This window comes from Coturnix japonica, chromosome 1 (genome assembly GCF_001577835.2).
Source record: "Coturnix japonica isolate 7356 chromosome 1, Coturnix japonica 2.1, whole genome shotgun sequence".
Classification (NCBI taxonomy): Eukaryota; Metazoa; Chordata; class Aves; order Galliformes; family Phasianidae; genus Coturnix; species Coturnix japonica.
The window spans coordinates 108,274,831-108,292,063 of record NC_029516.1 but is presented as its reverse complement, the minus strand read 5'-3'; the positions used below and the strand labels follow the sequence as shown (position 1 = coordinate 108,292,063).

Genomic DNA, 17,233 nt, shown 5'->3' with positions numbered 1-17,233 from the left:
TCAGCCTCCTTTTCCCCACTAAACAGCCCCAGCTCCCTCAGCCTCTCCTCAGAGGGCTGATTTTCCAAGCCCTTCACAAGCCTTGCTGCCCTTCTCTGGACCTGCTCCAGCACCTCCATGTCCTTTTTGTACTGAGGTGCCCAAAACTGAACACAGTACTCAAGGTGAGGCCTCACCAATGCCGAGTACAGGGGCAGGATGACTTCCCTAGTCCTGCTCACCACACCATTCATGATACAAGCCAGGATGCCATTGGCCTTATTGGCCACCTGTGCACACTGCTGGCTCATATTCAGCTGATTGTCCATCAGCACACCAAGGTCCCTTTCCATCAGGCAGCTTTCCAGCCACACCTCCCCAAGCCTGTAGGGTTGCCTGGGCTTGTTGTGACCAAAATGCAGGACCCGACACTTGGCCCTGTTGAAACTCAAAATACAATGAAGTACAAGTATCTTGGTAGTGAACAATAAGAGCACAAGCCACAACCACCATAGAGAAGGCTAAAATTGCTGCATTTGCTAAAGAGAATACTTTCAGTCCAGTTTTTCCACTCTTCTTTGAAAGCTTCAGCTGAACCTAGTCAGCTGTTTTCCAAAACACAGCTACAGGAAAGTCACCCATCTTCCTCTCAGTCCTAAAAACATTTCAGCCAATTTTAGCAATTGGCTCCTGACCAGGCTGGCCAACCTTTCCAGCCTCTCCAGCAGTAAACTTAAATCTTCTTGTGGCTCAGAGTCATGCAGTAAATACTACACATCTGAAAAAATGAGGGAAAGGGAAATCTTGCAAGCAGAGCACAGATTGGTCATAAGTCACCAGGGATCCCCCCTGTCAAAGTAAATAAGGCTGGATTTGCAGCTGGGATCCCACATCTGGTACACATCAAGCTTAAGTAACCACTGTGGTCTGTTCCACAGCTTCAGATCTGGATATCTGCACTAGTATGGAACATCCAGCTGCCCTGGTAGCACAGCTACACGGAGTTGCTCAGAGTTCAATATGTTGGATGCTCCTATGCTAACATTTCTAATGAAGCCTTGTGGAAATTCTCCTAGATTGAATAAAGTGTTCTTGCTTTTCAGAAATCTACCACTGTTCCTAAGAAATCAGTAGAAACATAGCAGCTGTGTTCTCTGAACACTCAGGAGTACTGATGTAGGTCTATCAGTCCTAACATGAAGCATGGTCACTGTCCTAGGTCAGCCTGTGGTGAGGACTTTCCATCACTCATGGAAAACAGTGTGATGAGGTGCAAATCTGGCTCATTACAAAACAATCACACCCTTGCTTTTCCATAAAGTGAGAAAGAAGGAAAATTCACTGATTCTGGAACACCGGAACAGAAGGATAAGCAGAAACAGAAGAGTGTGGATATAAGAAGGCAAGAAAAGGCAAGTAGTTAAGGAAAAGGGAAAGGCAACAACATGCAGTAAGGAATTAGTTTTTTAGAGAGAACAAAGGTAGAAAAAATGGACAGAAACAGAAGAAACAGGCCAAATTCTACAAGCCTCACATATGCTAACTCTTTGTGTAGAGGAAGTAAACAGCAGTTTAAATAGATTCATTTCAAGAAATAAAAAAATGAATGGTGAATATAAGTTTGTATGACACCACATGCAAGCAAGACAGCCTTATCATCCCTGTGTATCCACGGAGTCATTTGGTACAGCCACTGCAGTGATGTCAAAAGAACACAAGTTAGCTTAATGATATATTTAACAACATGAGCAGTCTTAAAAGTGCTGCTCATAATGATGTGCTGGCTGGCATTTTTCTCTAAGTTATAATCCTGGGATCATAGCAAATCCTTAGTTGGAACTCAGGATCACGTACTGAATACATAATGTTTGATGACATTTGAGAAACAAAAAGAACAGCAATAAAGAAGAGCATAGCTTTTGTTTTCTCTTTTAAAATTATTTTTTCCGTCTAGGTTTTTCATTTAGATTAATTAAATCACCTCGTTCCCTGAGAATACATGCTGGCTAAACATGCAAGCTAAGTAGCATCAATTTTGTACCGCATTTGCTTAAGATAGGTGTCTTTTTTCCCATAGTTTTATTTTTCACTCTGCTGTGATACATTCCCGGTTTACAAATGTAGGCACTGAACAAACTTTCCATTCTGCTCCTAGTAGTTTTCCCTCGTGCTTAATCTGTGCTTTTTTCCTGCATCCTCCCTGTTCTTTAGCAGGGTGCCTGTCACTAAAGACACACACTTTTTCCAGAACTCCCAGGGAGTTCTTTAGGAAACATTTATCAGTTTGCTTATGTCTTTGTAAGCGAACAAGGCTGATCCTCAACCTGCCCATATTTTCACAGTATTATTTGCTGCATGAATGCAGCAGTCCACAAAGCCACAGATAATCAGCTAATCACACACGGTACAGGCAAGCTCTGTGCAGGATCCTGCCCTTACCTCAGACAGCACCCCTCATTCCTGATGTGGACGAGCCCTCCTGCTTGGCTTTACCACTTGGAGCAGCTGAGCTCACTATTCGCTTGGCTGTGCATCACATGGTATGTTTTGTAATGCCCTCCACCACCTGCCACGCCATCCCGAAATTGCCAAAACATTACTGACCCAATTTAGATTTTAAAAAAATCACAATATTTCAAGCTTCCAGAGATGAAAAGCTTGAGCTTCTACTGCCAGCACAGCTGATTACCCTGCTGAATAATGCACATCACGTACATTCTTTTTACGTTGGATGTTTCTTTATGCTCTTAGGAAACTCAAACCTTACTCCCATGTCTTCGTTCTACTAGTACATATGCATTTTGTCTTTAAAGCCTAGTTGTTTTCATGAAGACAGGGCTTGCATTTCATGCTTGTTAATCCAGAACAGCTGCACATTTGCTTGTCTCTCCTCCCCTGCTTGTCACTCAGACTTACACAGCCTATCACCACAGACAATTTTCATACAGAATTGCTCAACAGTCTCTCTTTAATTTTCTCATTTACTTTATTTGCCAGAGGAGTCTGTCGTGTCACTGAGCAAAAGGACAGAAAAGAGACCTCAAGGAATAAAAGCTGCGGTTGAGATCAGGTGAGTTATCTTGGCAGTGGCACCCTCCTCCTACCTACAACTGCAGGTCTGCAACATTGCAGCAAGCTCTGCAAGTCCACTTATGATGCTGACTGCAGGGATGTCTTCATCACATACAGACCCTCATACAAGGCCAGATGAGCTGGAGCTGAACAAGCTGCCTCAGAAAGCAACAACTGACATTATAGCTCTGCAGTGCAGACAGCTGGCTGTCACGATTGAGTAAAAGTTGACTCCATTAGTCCTACACAATCCTATTTGTGCTTCTCATGCTTTTCTTTCTTCTTCATCATTTTTATTTATTTTTTTTTTCTACCAGAAAAGCAGAATGCAACTAGCTTCTGTCAACATGCTGCCAACCATTCTAAGAGCATACATGGAGGAACTAAAAACCACCCGTCATCTTCTTGACAAGAACAACAGGAGAAAATGTGGTTGGTGAGACAGAGCTGGCAGTCCTCTGCTCATGTGATCTTCAATTTACTAGCTGAGACCACGTTCAAGACTACAAAGTTAAAAGATGTGGATTGATGCCTACCAGGTCACAAACCTCTTTTACAATAGAATAAGGACATGAAACTATCAGAGAATGTCCCAAGGAGGACTACACAGATGGAGAAGGGTCTGGAGGGCAGGATGCATGAGGAGAGGCTGAGGCCGCTGTGTTTGCTCAGCGCAGAGCAGAGGAGCTGATGGAGGCCTGATGGCGGCTGCAGCTCCTCACAGGGAGCAGAGGGGCAGCGCTGAGCTCTGCTCTGTGTGACAGCGACAGGGCCTGAGGGAACGGCATGGAGCTGTGCCAGGGGAGGGGCAGCTGGGGGTCAGGGAAAGGGGCTGCACCACAGGGCGGTGGGCATGGAACGGGATGCACAGGGCTGTGGGCACGGCCCCCAGTGCTGGAGTTCAACACTCTCAGATACAGGGTTTGATTTTGGGTTAGTCTTGGAAGCAGCAGTTCTGTCTGTGAACGTGCTCATAAAATAAACTCATAATGGTTATTTTTAAAATTGTTTTGCTAGAAGTCAATAACACACTGTACTTCTAGTGTCAGACACTAGAACTATTTTTTCTTCCATGTACTATGATTGATTTTTCTTTTTCTCCACTTATAGCCACTCAAAGGAGAGTTACAGCATGCTGCGTCCATTCTTAATCACCAAAATAAAAACCAGTAGCTACTTGGCTGTGTGCTCAGTCTTAATTATAATTTTCCTCTTGCCTGGGCTCAGAAGGACACTGGACTTGCATTTAGATCTCCACTGAAGCTGTCTGCAAATGCTTCCAGTTTTACTCTTTCTGATGTCACCAGCTGCCTGACAGTCATGGAGAGCCTGCTGACAGCTCAGCAACCCCCGAAGCTGTACCAAAACAAGAGCCTGAGCAAGTCTGGAAGGGGCTACCCACAAAACCTATTCAGCCATTCCACGAAGTAAAGCACCACCATATGTGGTGGTGCACTGGGATGTACTCAAGCTTCAAGAGAGATGAAGGAACTCTTGTACTGCCAGGCAGGCATCTACTGCTTCAACCATATTTTCCACTTACTTGAGGATACAAAGATGATTCCTGCCTCTTTCTCCAGGTCTTCAATAAGGCACCATCTCCTTCCTCTCTCACAACCTTCGAATTGTTAAGATTTCAGGGATTGCCACAGCCCTGAGTTCATCTCTCCCCTCCCCAGTTTGTCTCCTGGGCTTAGCCAAGGAAAAAGCTTTTGCTTGTAAAAGTAAATTAGAGGTCTTCCTTATTCCCAAAGGTCCCAAAGAAAAGTAACAATCGATGCATTTCTTTTCTCCCCTACGAACCCCTATAGCTGCAGCTGTGTAAACACATAAGGAAATAAATAAATAAATAAAAGGATATATTCAACCCTAAGCAGAACATTTATTTAGCTTTTCTGATTAAAAGGTTTTAATAAAGGAACTTGTGATTTCATCACTCTTGTCAGGATAGAAAATAGTTCCAAGTACAAACAGAGCAGGTCCTCAGAAAGGATGACTGCAAGGCTCCAAGGTTTGGGCACTCTGGAAATACTCAGATAGATAGCAAGTTTTCTGCTCATGCAAGTAGGCACACCTGCACTCACAGTCATCAGCTACAGACACATAAAAAATGACCCAATCATTACTTTTTAATATACTCTTAGGCTTAAAATACATAACTGGCAAGCTAAGATTATAAGACAAAAATTAAAGATTATCCAGAATAGTGAGTGAGAGACAACACAAAGCGTGTAGTTTAAAAAGCATAATTTTCACAGTAGGATATGAAAGCTTTACAGACATCTCCACCAGAATATGCAGTTCCTTGAATAATTAAATAAATAAAAATCCCAGCAGTTGGGAATTGTATTCGTCAAATGCCTGTTTTCCTTCTGCCTGCATATAGTTGGATCTCATCAAGAAGAATGCCGAGCTTGTAAAATCTCATTATTCAGAAAGCCATGAATACATCTTTAACTTGTACTGAGAGCTTTCATGTGTCAGTTCTGCTGTGCTGGCAACCACACATTATGCTATTACTGCCCTCACTGTAAGCACCTCTCCAGCAGCCTTTCCCACTATAGGTAGCCAAACTTATAATTTAAAGAAAAATAACACACATTTAAGTTTAAGGTGAGCAAGTATGTTTTCAAAACTCTTCAAGATGCTATATATATGTACAGATATTATATTATTTTCAAAGGCTTCTGAATTTGAGAACTAAAGGCCTCACAGAAAGTCAAATCTCAGAGCCAAGCTGGCTGCCATTCCCTGCGCCCACGCAGAGCACCAGCAGCACAGCACTGCTGCCTGCCTCTGGGGACCAAAAGGTCCCAGCTCTCACAGGCCTGGAGAAGGCCACAGAAAGGGCTCTGTAAGTTTTAAAGCTGATGTCTGACATCACTGAGCAAAAACAATAATATGAAGGGAAATGTCCTGGGGTTTTCTTGTGGGTTTTTTTTTTGTGTGTGTTTTGTTTTTTTTTAACTCTTTAATGAGTAACTGTCTAGAATTAAGTATATCAAAAGTTTTCACTGAAAACAAGTGCCAAAGATCAGCAATTTTGAAACCAGCAAAACAAAAGTTGACCTCATGCTGCATTAGATTCTTGTTAACATAATTTGTTATGAGGAGAAGGAAACAAAGTCACGTTGAAGGTGCAGAAAAAAACCATTTAATAACTTTTGAGAATGGTTCTTTAAAATCTCTTACATTTCACTGTACAGTTATGATGCTGAAATAAAGCCATGTTACTCTCAAAATCCAACTTTATTCTGAAAAGTCAGAAAACAACGGATTTTGTAGTCTTCATAAAACTTGGTAAAGTATCTATGAGTGAAGGAAAGATTTATCCAGAGTCTTACATTACATCCATCTTGTGCTGTTGCCTAAAACAGTGTTCTCCACGATCCAACTCTGTTACTAAGCTCAGTTACAGGGAATGAGACCTTATGGTCCTGCACAACAATTTGTTACATAGTTTTGAAAACCATGACTATGGTTTAAAGCATCTGGTTAGTAACTAAGTATTCCCAAACAGAAATATTGTTTTAAAATTTGGTTATATGGCAGAATTAATCTCTCAACAACTACCTAATCCAAGATCACTTAGATGAACAAGATAGCAAATTAATCTTCTGAGGCAGTCCTGGAGAGGACTTGCTTCCCTTTTACGTGCTCTCTCTCCCCCAGATACTCATAATTTAGGAAATATCAGACGAAAAGTATGAGAAGAAATATCCCAGTCTGGTCCATAACCCAGCGCAATTTATTCTGCTCAGGTCCACAACCTGTGTCCTGGAAGACTCAATTCCTGAGCTAATCTATCCTGGCTCTTGCCAGCTCTCCTGCCCAAGCAGTAGGGAAATGTACATGTGAGACGCTCAATTGTATTTTTTAATGCTTAAGAACACAAATAGTCTTTCTTTTTTTCCCCTGTATCCATAAGCTCTAAGGCTCTACTGAAAATTTATTGTGTCAACACTGTATGGAAGGAAACGAAAGAGACTGTCAGAATTTAGACATTATTTCAGCTGTGGTTACACTGTCTTTCCAGTTAGTGATTTTTACTGGAAAGCATAACAAGAAAACACTTATTTAGGAGACATATCCTGTCCAAGAACTGGTCCAAGTTCTTGGGCCCTGCAAAAAAGAAACTGGCTGAAAATAATGAATGACCTAAAACACACAGGGCCTCAGAGCAGAGGGGGTAACTGACCAGAGACAGTTTGGCTGTGAAATCCATTTTAGGCCATGTCTAACCTTTCGACTTTAAACTCCGTGAGTAAATAGTTTAATCAGTAATGAAGCTGAATTGCTTTGATGAAATATTTGCGCAAACAGAGAAAATTACACTGCTCATTGAACAAAACAATCTCTTCTGGGGATTCACTCCACTTCTTCAGTCAGCAGAATATTGTGGAGAAATAAATAAGAGCTAAGTCATAAAACTCTAGCACTCCAATAGACAGAATAAAACTAAATTAGCCAGCACAAACATGAAAGGTGGTGCTGGTAACAGACTCGATGTATGTCTCTGATGAGCCAAAATACATTTTTTAATGATATATTTTTTTTTAAAACTCGGAAAGATTATAGAAACACAGAATGAATCATCTGAAGAGTTAATTTAATGCCATTATTACTTACATAACTGACATCTTAGGAATAGGGTCCTAATTACAATAATTATCACTTGGCACTACATGTGCATATTTCCCTTTAAATGGCTTTCTTTGCCCTGGCAAGGTTGGACTTAAGATAAAAGTCAGCAGGCAAACTCCATTCACAGAATGAAAGAAAGGATGAATCTAAGCAGTGAGTTTAACGCCTGCATTGTGAGCAATAATCACAGTTTTCCAGATGCCTTGGCATTTCAGTAAGATCCTTTATATGCACAAGGCAGAAAAAAAAAAAAGTTACCTTTTAATGCAGCCAAGCTAATATATAAAGTGCTTACGAAAGTACCCTCTTTTTAGATGATGTTAATCTTGAAGCACTACATGCATGGGGGAACCTGTCACTTCATCTACATAGTTCGGCATGAACTTATTCCTAGGAACAATACAACCCCTTCCTTTGAAAACACTATGGTACCACTACAATCAGTGATAACAAGGACAGGAAGAATGAACTTCAGTGCATATGTAAAGAAAAAGAATATAAACAAGAACTTTTAAGTGCTGTCTGCTCCTCTCCCTAGAAAAGAATCATTGCCTTGATAGTTTATTTACATATTCACCACAAAAATCAGTGTTTCAATCACGTTTCTAAGTCATAGAATGATCAAGATTGGAAAAGACCTCCAAGATCATCCAGTCCAACCATCTATCTATCACCAATAGTTCTCACTAATCCATGTCCCTCAGTACAGCATCTAAATGTTCCTTGAACACCTCCTGGGTTGGTGACTCCACCACCTCCCTGGGCAGCCTGCTCCAGAGCCTGACCACTCTCTCAGGGAAGTAGTATTTCCTAACATCCCACCTGAATCATCCCTGGTGCAACTTGAGGCTATTCCCTCTTGTCCTGTTGCTGTTACCTGGGAGAAGAGGCTAACCCCCATCTCACCACAACCTCCCCTCAAGCAGTTGTAGAGAGAAATGCGGTCTCCCCTGAGCCCCCTCTTCTGCCCACTAAACACTCCCAGTTTCCTCAGCCTCTCCCCATAAGACGTGCTCCAGACACCTCACAGCTTCACTGCCCTTTCAGAACATGCTCCAGGGCCTTAATGTCTTTCTTGCACTGAGGAGCCCAAAACTGAACACAGTATTTGAGGTGCAGCCTTACCAGAGCTGAGTACAGAGAGATGATCACCTTATTCTTTCTGGCTGCACTACTTCTGATACAAGCCAGGATGCCATTGGCCTTCTTGGCCACCTGTTTCTACACAGACCTCACTCAATGCTCGATTTTTAAACACTGGCAAAAACAAGCTGCTAGATATAAAAAGCTAGATATAAAAAAGGGTTAAAAATTTACTTACAAATGTTTGAAAGTCTTGGTCAAGGACATGGTTCAGGCAAGAAGAGAACAATTACTCACATTCTGTTTTCCCTATAACTCACACAGTGTACCAAATTATTATAGCAGTGAACATATTTATTCAATCACCACCATCCATACAAATTTTATATAACTCACATGAGGAAACATTCATACTTTCACATGATGACATATACTATCCTCAACACACAAGCAGTGTGTCAGAAGGGTCTTATCCTGCAGGACCTAGTCCAGCTATCAGCTTTCACAGCATCACAATGTGAAGCCTAGCAAAGATTTCAGACTTTCTTACACATATTAAACTAATATCTTCAGGGAAAGGTTTCAGGTATGGGAAAAAAGTTTCATGAAAGAGCTAACCCCATCTCAAAAAGCAGCAATCCCACTTACCATAAAACCGATGCCAACTCATACACTTCTGCATGTCTGGTGACCAAGCCAGCCAGATGCAAAGCCAGAGGAATGGAACAGACCCACCCCTCCCAGCAGCAGCCTACCATTCATCATGCTAAGTTTCACACTCAGCATGCACACTTTACGAAATAATCTATTGTGAGAAATCAGCAGCTTTGGTGCAAGTAGATTCCTCAGTCAGCTGAGTGGCTGGGATGTCTGGGGGGAAAGAGGCACTGAGAACAGCATAGAGGGCAAGGAAATGAAAGTACATTAAGTATGGCTATTAGGTCTGACAAGACGCTTTGAACAATTCATTGTTATCTCAAGAGAGAGAAAAAGGGTATCTTGTTCTCTCTGAGGGAAATACTTATTTCTGAAGGAACGTAGTAAGTGGTTTTACATATTTTTATTGCTCACATGCTATCCTTCAAAGACATACAATCATAAAAGCTTTCTTAAAGCTAGACCTCATTTGATGTTCATTTACCTTATTCCTTTTGGTTTCTGTATGCAGGATTGTTGCAAAATGCTTGAAATGTCTTGTCCTAAAGCCTGAACTGAGGGCATCTGTGTGACCAGATACTTAGCGCCAACAAAAATCCACTGTGCTGCTCTGATAGAAAGCCATTTTTATGAGTTTTATTAAACCAGATCATATATTTTTCTATGTGTAGCCGGAGACTTTTTGCATTGCTATACTAGTGAACTAATTTCTGACAACAAGATGGAAGATTTTATCTGCCAATCAAGGACAAATAAGATTATCTAAGTGACTGCTCTGAGGTAGAACTGACTCCTTCCTTCCTTTAGAAAGGTACAACTGTAAGCAACTGGATGTTTTCAGCTTTGATATTTTCTTTCTTTTTGGATAAATCTTCAAATCTTATCACTTCTTGTTTTAAATGGAAAATACTGAAAATTTCATCTTAATATGGAAAAATAATTGTTGCTATCCACTTGCCTACATTAAAAGAAAAAGCACAAATCTTCTCATTTGTACATATATTTCTACAACCAAATACTGTCAAGTATGCGTGCTGTTTACAATTAAAAGCATACAGAAAAAACTGGCAATGAAGAAAACAAAAAAAAATCCAAAACCAAGACAAACCCAGGAAACAGGCAAGTTGCTACCCCAGAGACATCATAATATAGCGAAATGTTAAATTAAGTATCAACTATCACCCTCCTCTAGCACACTGTCCGGTTCCTGCTCCTTCCCCTGCTTATGGCCTCACTGAACTGGCAAGACTCTTGTAAATAGCACTTACTAATTTCATCCCTCCAGGAGCCTGCTGCATCCGTCAGAGCAGCTGTTTTCCCTCACAGCCCTACCCAGCCGAGTTATCCTTGGCAAACTCTCAGCTGAAGAAAGTGCTGTGGACAATTACCTCCTGGACAAGGATGAACATTTAAAGATGTTGCAAGGGACAAAACTGGGAGAATTTTTTTGGCAAAAGAGATACGCTTGGGAAACTGTTCATAAATACAGTGAGGGTGAAATTCAATGCCTGAAGACTACCCTAAGCATTGGAAAATGCTAAGTTCTCTGCTTAAGAGGAGATGCGATGCTCTAACATGGACAAACGCACAAAGTAGCCACTGTAACAGTGAAAATGTGACACTGAGAAAGAGACCAGAAGGGATAAACTTAATTTCATTGTCTCCTTATACCCTTCTTCTTGTTTGTACTTACATGATTGTCTTAACACTTGATTGTATATGGCTAGGGACTGAGATTCACCAAACATACAGCATTTTGAACCACCAAACTTGCAGATCATTATCTGTCATTGTTGTGACAACAAAGCAAATTACACCATCACCAAATGCAAATACTATCTTTGCAAAAACTGATTGCCATTATGCTCATTTTCAGAAAGTAGGTTTCTGGCTCTTTTTTCCTCAACACAACACTAAGCACTACAAATTGATTTGCCATTAAATGTGTAGACCAGAAGATCTGCCATGAAAGTCCCTAACCAGTGATGGGCACTATCCCAATCTGTCTTTCACAATATCAATGCACCAGCTTTCCCAGTAGTATCTGAAAATAACCAAAAAGATTTTGGAAGGCTGTAAGTCATTGTTGCTCTCTACCACCTCATCAATTCTCCAGACCATTCTGATAATCCACTGGAAGCCTGGACCCCCATGAAACCCACCTCCTCAGAGAAGTCATTTTGCAAATGAGAAAGGCCTCAATGTCATCCATCACTCAATAGCAACACGCACCTACCACAAATGAAGAAAAGCTTTGTAGTCCAAGTAGGTGGAGAGAAAGAGGCAGCCAGGTTGGCTATGCAGAGCAAGGTACAAGATCATTATTTCAGTTAATATACTGACATTATCACTTTCAACATCACGTAAATTCAGAATTAGCAGAACTGCCATCCATATTGTCCTCCACTTACTCCAGCTCTGATAATAAGGAGTCAGGCAAGGATACCCTTCTCCTGTTGTCAAGTTTCTATCTTGCAATGATCTTTGAAGTAGTTTATTTTATTTATCTATTTTCATTCCCAGGAACAAAGTAGTCTTTACTGCCTAGAGCTCAGACAAATTGACTAAGTGGAATGCAAACTTTCACAGTCTTGCAAATAAAACTGTCTTCAAATGAATGCTGAGCTGCCAGCGTGTACTTAAGGTTTTTGCTTCAAAATTATTTAGCTATTTCTACCGATTTCTCACATAGGTCATTTTCTAGATGCCATTCAGATCTCATTCATTTTTTCAGAATTTATTAGAGCTGCTAAGAAATCTACAGTCCATAAAGAGTCTCTATTAGGACAGGAAAACAGCCTACAGCAGCTACATCTAAAAGCGCTAGAATGAAAAATCCTAAAAGGCTTCCAAGATGACAGTAGAAAAAGTCATGAAAAACTTCTGTTGCTTAAAGGAACTCGGCTTATTACAAACACAACCTCAAAAATCAATACTTGACTGTCACAGAACACCCATTTGCCACCATCTTTCGGTTGCACAGTGCAGTCACTACCTATGTTCTCATACTTATCCAAACGCTGCCTAAACATTACAAACATTAGAGATTACAAAGAATAGTCTATAGTGTCAGTCTCATGGCCTCTTACCATTGATGCCTCATCAGCTTATGAATGTATAATTAAACTGTGCAATAATCAAATTATTCTATTTTGCTTTTTGCTCTTTCTTCAAAAGGCACATTCTTCTTAGACTCCCTTGCTGCAATGTGAAGGTTCCAAGTCTATACCATTTTCTTGCCAGCCAGACAAAGCTTTTGCCTTCCTCTAGAATTCTGAAGAATATTTTCTGACCTCCAATCTCTAAATATTTTGCACTAAGAAACTAAATATTATTGCTTGGCCACCCCCACTTCCAGTAATCAATCAATAAAACATTTCCTAAGCATATATAAAGGCATTCCCACAAAAAAACTTTTCCATATATATTTCAAATACATTTAAATACATTTATGCAAAGGCATTAGTTTCTCCTTTTGCTCTTATCTCTTTATTTTCACATATGAGTAAACAACCATTACTACCAAATGTTTGCACTCTATCCCATCGGGTACTTTTTGTATCATGTAGTCCTATTCAATTCACTGAAAAATGACTCAATGTGTTGATTAATTTGCAAGTGCTCCTGGCTATCAGTCAGGCATAATGGCATTCTTGCATTTGCATATCCCTACATATACTACCTTCTGACCAGTAATTCTGATGTATTTTAATAAAAACAATCACCACATTCTTCAAGTGACGAAGGGATGTCACCTGTGATTCAGTAAATTGGTTCAGAATGTGTACTGGCTACTTCACAAACTAATTCAAATTTACCTATTGCAGAGGCCTGTACAGATCTTACCAGTTTTTAATTCAACCTCCCAACATCCACCAAAACAGTGAGAACTTAATATCGATCCTACAAACACCTGGACCAAAAAATAAAAATAAAAACAAAAAAGATCAGTCTCTTCTTCATATTGCAGATCTTGAAAAGTGAGTTTTATAATTAATTTCGCTGAAATTTCATCTACAGGGTGGGCTCTTAAAATAACAATATCCAATTTTGCATTTACTGATACCATACTTCTGTAATTCTCCCTGTAACGTATTTTAAGATGAAGAAGGGACTAACAGCTTCCTTGCATACATATTCTCATATGTGTATGCACAAGCACACAGGCTCTCCTGGTACCAAACCACTTAGCTCAATTAAGTCAGTGCTCTTACTCTTCATGCATATTGAGTGCTATCTCATCTTCCTGCTTTTATGAGGCTTGCAATGCACTCTGCGAATTTTCACAGGATTTCTCTCCCATTCTGTTGTGATTCGCTTCCTATTACTTCTGCTCCTTTCACAAGTTCTCACCAATGTTTTCATTTTCACATAAATGTAAATTCAATGCAAGTTAAAATTGTGAGCCTTCAACATTGCTCTCTGTCTGACTGTGTGAAAACATATTAGCTTTGTGAAGTACTTTTTCTACTAAGAAGGATTTGCCACTTTCTGGTTTTAGTGATCTCAACAAAACAACAACATATTTGGGGTTTTAGGAAGTACTACTCCCACTGATTTCTTTAAAATTAACAATCTTCTCTCTGTGAGTCTAAGTAATTGGAAAGAATAAACTCTGTCTAATGTTGTCTACCACAGGAAGCAAACAGTGCGGGTTTCTTTCTTGCAATTAGATCAAGAGAAACTCTGTCATCTGATGGAAATGTAAAACCATGGTAATAGCTTCTGAAGTGCTCCATACACTTCTATTTTTTGATCAGTGTGGATCTCTAACTCTGCTTATGGAAAAGATGCCCAAAGCACGAGGCTCTGAGCACTGGGTATGAGGCAGCTCTCTGGCAGAAGCCACTTCTGGGCAGAAAGGTGAGGCTGCCTTTGTTGCTGACGACTGAAGTAAAAATGTTATGACACCTGCTTGAGAAGATCTGGACTACAATAAAATTACTGTTTTTAACAGTAAGAGCACAGAGGAGACCCCACTGTTTTCAAAACTGTGTGGCAAAGACCTTGACTCCAAATTCTGTGTTTTTGTTTTTTTTTTAATTATGGATTAAAAATAGATGGGAAAACAACAACAACAAGGTCTGCAAGCCATGAAAGAGTCTGCAAAGTGTCTTCTTGTTAAACATTGTGTCCTCAGTATCTCAAATTAGTTCAGACGAAGCATAAAAAAGTACCCAAGGAGAAAAGCCAAGCCTTCTTGCACTGAGATCCCCCACTCTCTAGAGGCATGGTTTTATGTAACTGTTCATGGACATGTGACATACCATAGAAAAGAGCAGAAAAAAAATCTGCAGCGGCATGAAACGATCAGATTTACTGAGTAAAAGGACAGGAGGATGTACTAAAAAACGTACTCACCAACTCATTCAAATCATGAGCTCAGTTACTATAGAAGACTAATAAGTTTCCACTGCTAGGACAGAGGTAGTGAGAAGAGAATGGGAAAAAGTAAGCAAATAAAACCTGGCACTGAAAATGCAGTAAAGCAACCATCTCTCTATCTGTGTGCAGTGAATAACACTGCTCCACCTGGAGACCAGCCACTCCTGGGAATTAAATCATCCAGGTCAATAAAGTGTAAAGTGGACAGGAACAACTTTTTAAAAGCCATTTCTGTGCTCAGAGATGCTGTTACATTATTACATTAGAACATTTACAATCATGCAAAGCCAAACAACTTTCAAGATAAGCTAAGTAAAAACTCACTGGGCGCTAGTGCTAGATTATTTGGAAGCATGACAAAAATGTACTAAGAAAATGAAATAATAAAACATCAGGCTTTAAACAGCTTGAAACAACAGCTTTACACACAAAACCGACTCATTTTAATTACCCTTAATCTACGTGGAACAAGAAAGGTTTCATTTTTATAACTAAAAATATCAAATCAGTTTGCACATAGAATGAATCCTGGTATTCAATATTCAGATTCACCACAGCACTTCTAACTGCATTGTTCAAAAACAAAATCTCCTGTAGAATACTGGAACTTAAGGACAGTTAGACCAGACTCATTTGGCAACTGGACATTTTTCACAATCCTGATAAACATTTGAGTGACAAAAATGGTGGTGGGGAAAAAGCAGATGAGAAATGCAAGCACATACACATACATCCACACTGTAGACACACGAGAGTTTCTCAGTGTGAAGGCCTACCCTTTCCATCTAAGTGAATGCCACTGCAATGACGTTTGTAAGAAAGATGTTGACGCTTTTAGACTTAAGTAGCCACTAACAGATATTTCATGCAGGCAAGTTCTTTCAAATTTTCTATTTATTTTCCTACAAATGTCTTGTTATTTTTGCTTGGTTACATATATATTCTTCAGGACAAATACAATTTCCTCTGAGTTTGTAAACAGCTTAGTATATAGTGAACATTGTCACAGATACATTTCTCAAAGCTTTCACCCCTCCCCCCCCCATCATTTATAGAACTGAGATCTTAAATGATTCATTTCATTTCTGTTATCACTTCCGCACGTCTTCTGCTTTATCGTGGTGCTAAGGGTGACTACATTTTAAATAAGTGTTCATTAAACTTATTGAGGCAAACTATCTCCAACAAACTCCAAAATTCTAATTCACAGTTCCTACAATAAGGACAACACACAAACCTAACTTCAACTCTGCTGCTTTCTTGAGTCTTCTGTTTTATTCTCTGGCATTTTATGTTAGTTATAAGAACCGATTTATAATTTATGTAGATCTGTTAATATATTTGAGTTAAAATTAATTATATAAATTTGTAAACTCAAGAGTTTTCTCTTTGCTGTTCTTAACCTTAGCAAAATAAGGCTCTAATGCACAACAAGAAGGACAATGTGCAGATCCTTCCGAAGTCTCTTTAGTGTTTCATAGCTAAAATAGCATTATTTTAAGATGGTTCAAGTATGGATTTCATGGTTACTAAGTTATGTCTATTTTAAAAACTGGATCCCTGTTTATAGGAGAAAAATATTGCTTTTACCTTACTGATAAGTGTGACGACATCACCTTCTCGGATTGTGAGTTCATCATCATTCTGTGCTTCATATGGAAATATCACTTTGCAATACTCCTTGGCTGAAAGAAGAATATTCAATGTGATAAATAAACTGCTTATCCAATGGTGAAAATCTTCACAAAATGATCCAAAACTGTTTCATTCTGTTGCCATTTTTCTTTTTGTGTTATAGAACTTCATAAATTCTGTGAAATATTAAATGAACTCCACACTGATGAGAATTCCCATACATGTCAACCATGGAGTCAGACTTATAACCCCTAGAACCATTATTTCCCATTATCTTCCTCCTTGTAGATCTTTAAAAGTCATCTGGTTGGTCCTGGGCACCCTGCTTTGGGTGCCGCTGCTTGATCAGTGGTTGGATCCATGATTACCTCAAAGAGAATTGCTCCTGACTGCAATCTGCCACAAACAATTTTCCTTGGAGGTGTCAGACCCATGTCTGATGCTTGCTGCAATACCGCCACCGGTGCAGCCCTCAAGCAGCTCATGTAAATTGGAAGTATAAAGGACCTAGTAGGCTAATAGTTTATCTATCCCTGGTGTGCAAGAAAGCAAGCATTTCTGATTCTATACCAATGATAAAAAAAGAAATAGTACATTAATACCTGTAAAGGTGTTAATAACTAAGTCCTCTGTATACTCAGCACAAAGGAAGACTTGAATATTACCTTAATGTTTCCTCTTCCTTTTCCGTTCTATAAATAAAGGCATCAACTTTCATCAAGAAAATAGAGGAGCCAGCATTCCCATTCAGAAAACTTAAAAAGCAGTTACAACACGT

At 39.7% G+C, this 17,233-nt stretch overlaps 1 protein-coding gene across 6 annotated transcripts in view; it reads right to left on the bottom strand.

Moving 5' to 3' along the window:
• The window catches only part of SH3KBP1 (SH3 domain containing kinase binding protein 1), a 205,140-nt gene that overhangs the window by 29,514 nt on the left and 158,393 nt on the right, over positions 1-17,233 (bottom strand). For all 6 annotated transcript variants that reach the window (XR_001559681.2, XM_015886352.2, XM_015886329.2 and 3 more), the window contains one exon: positions 16,411-16,505. Coding sequence is in view for 5 of the 6 variants with exons in the window: in XM_015886352.2 (XP_015741838.1) it covers positions 16,411-16,505 (95 nt within the window). In the remaining variant the exon portion in view is untranslated. The remainder of the gene's footprint in view (positions 1-16,410; positions 16,506-17,233) is intronic.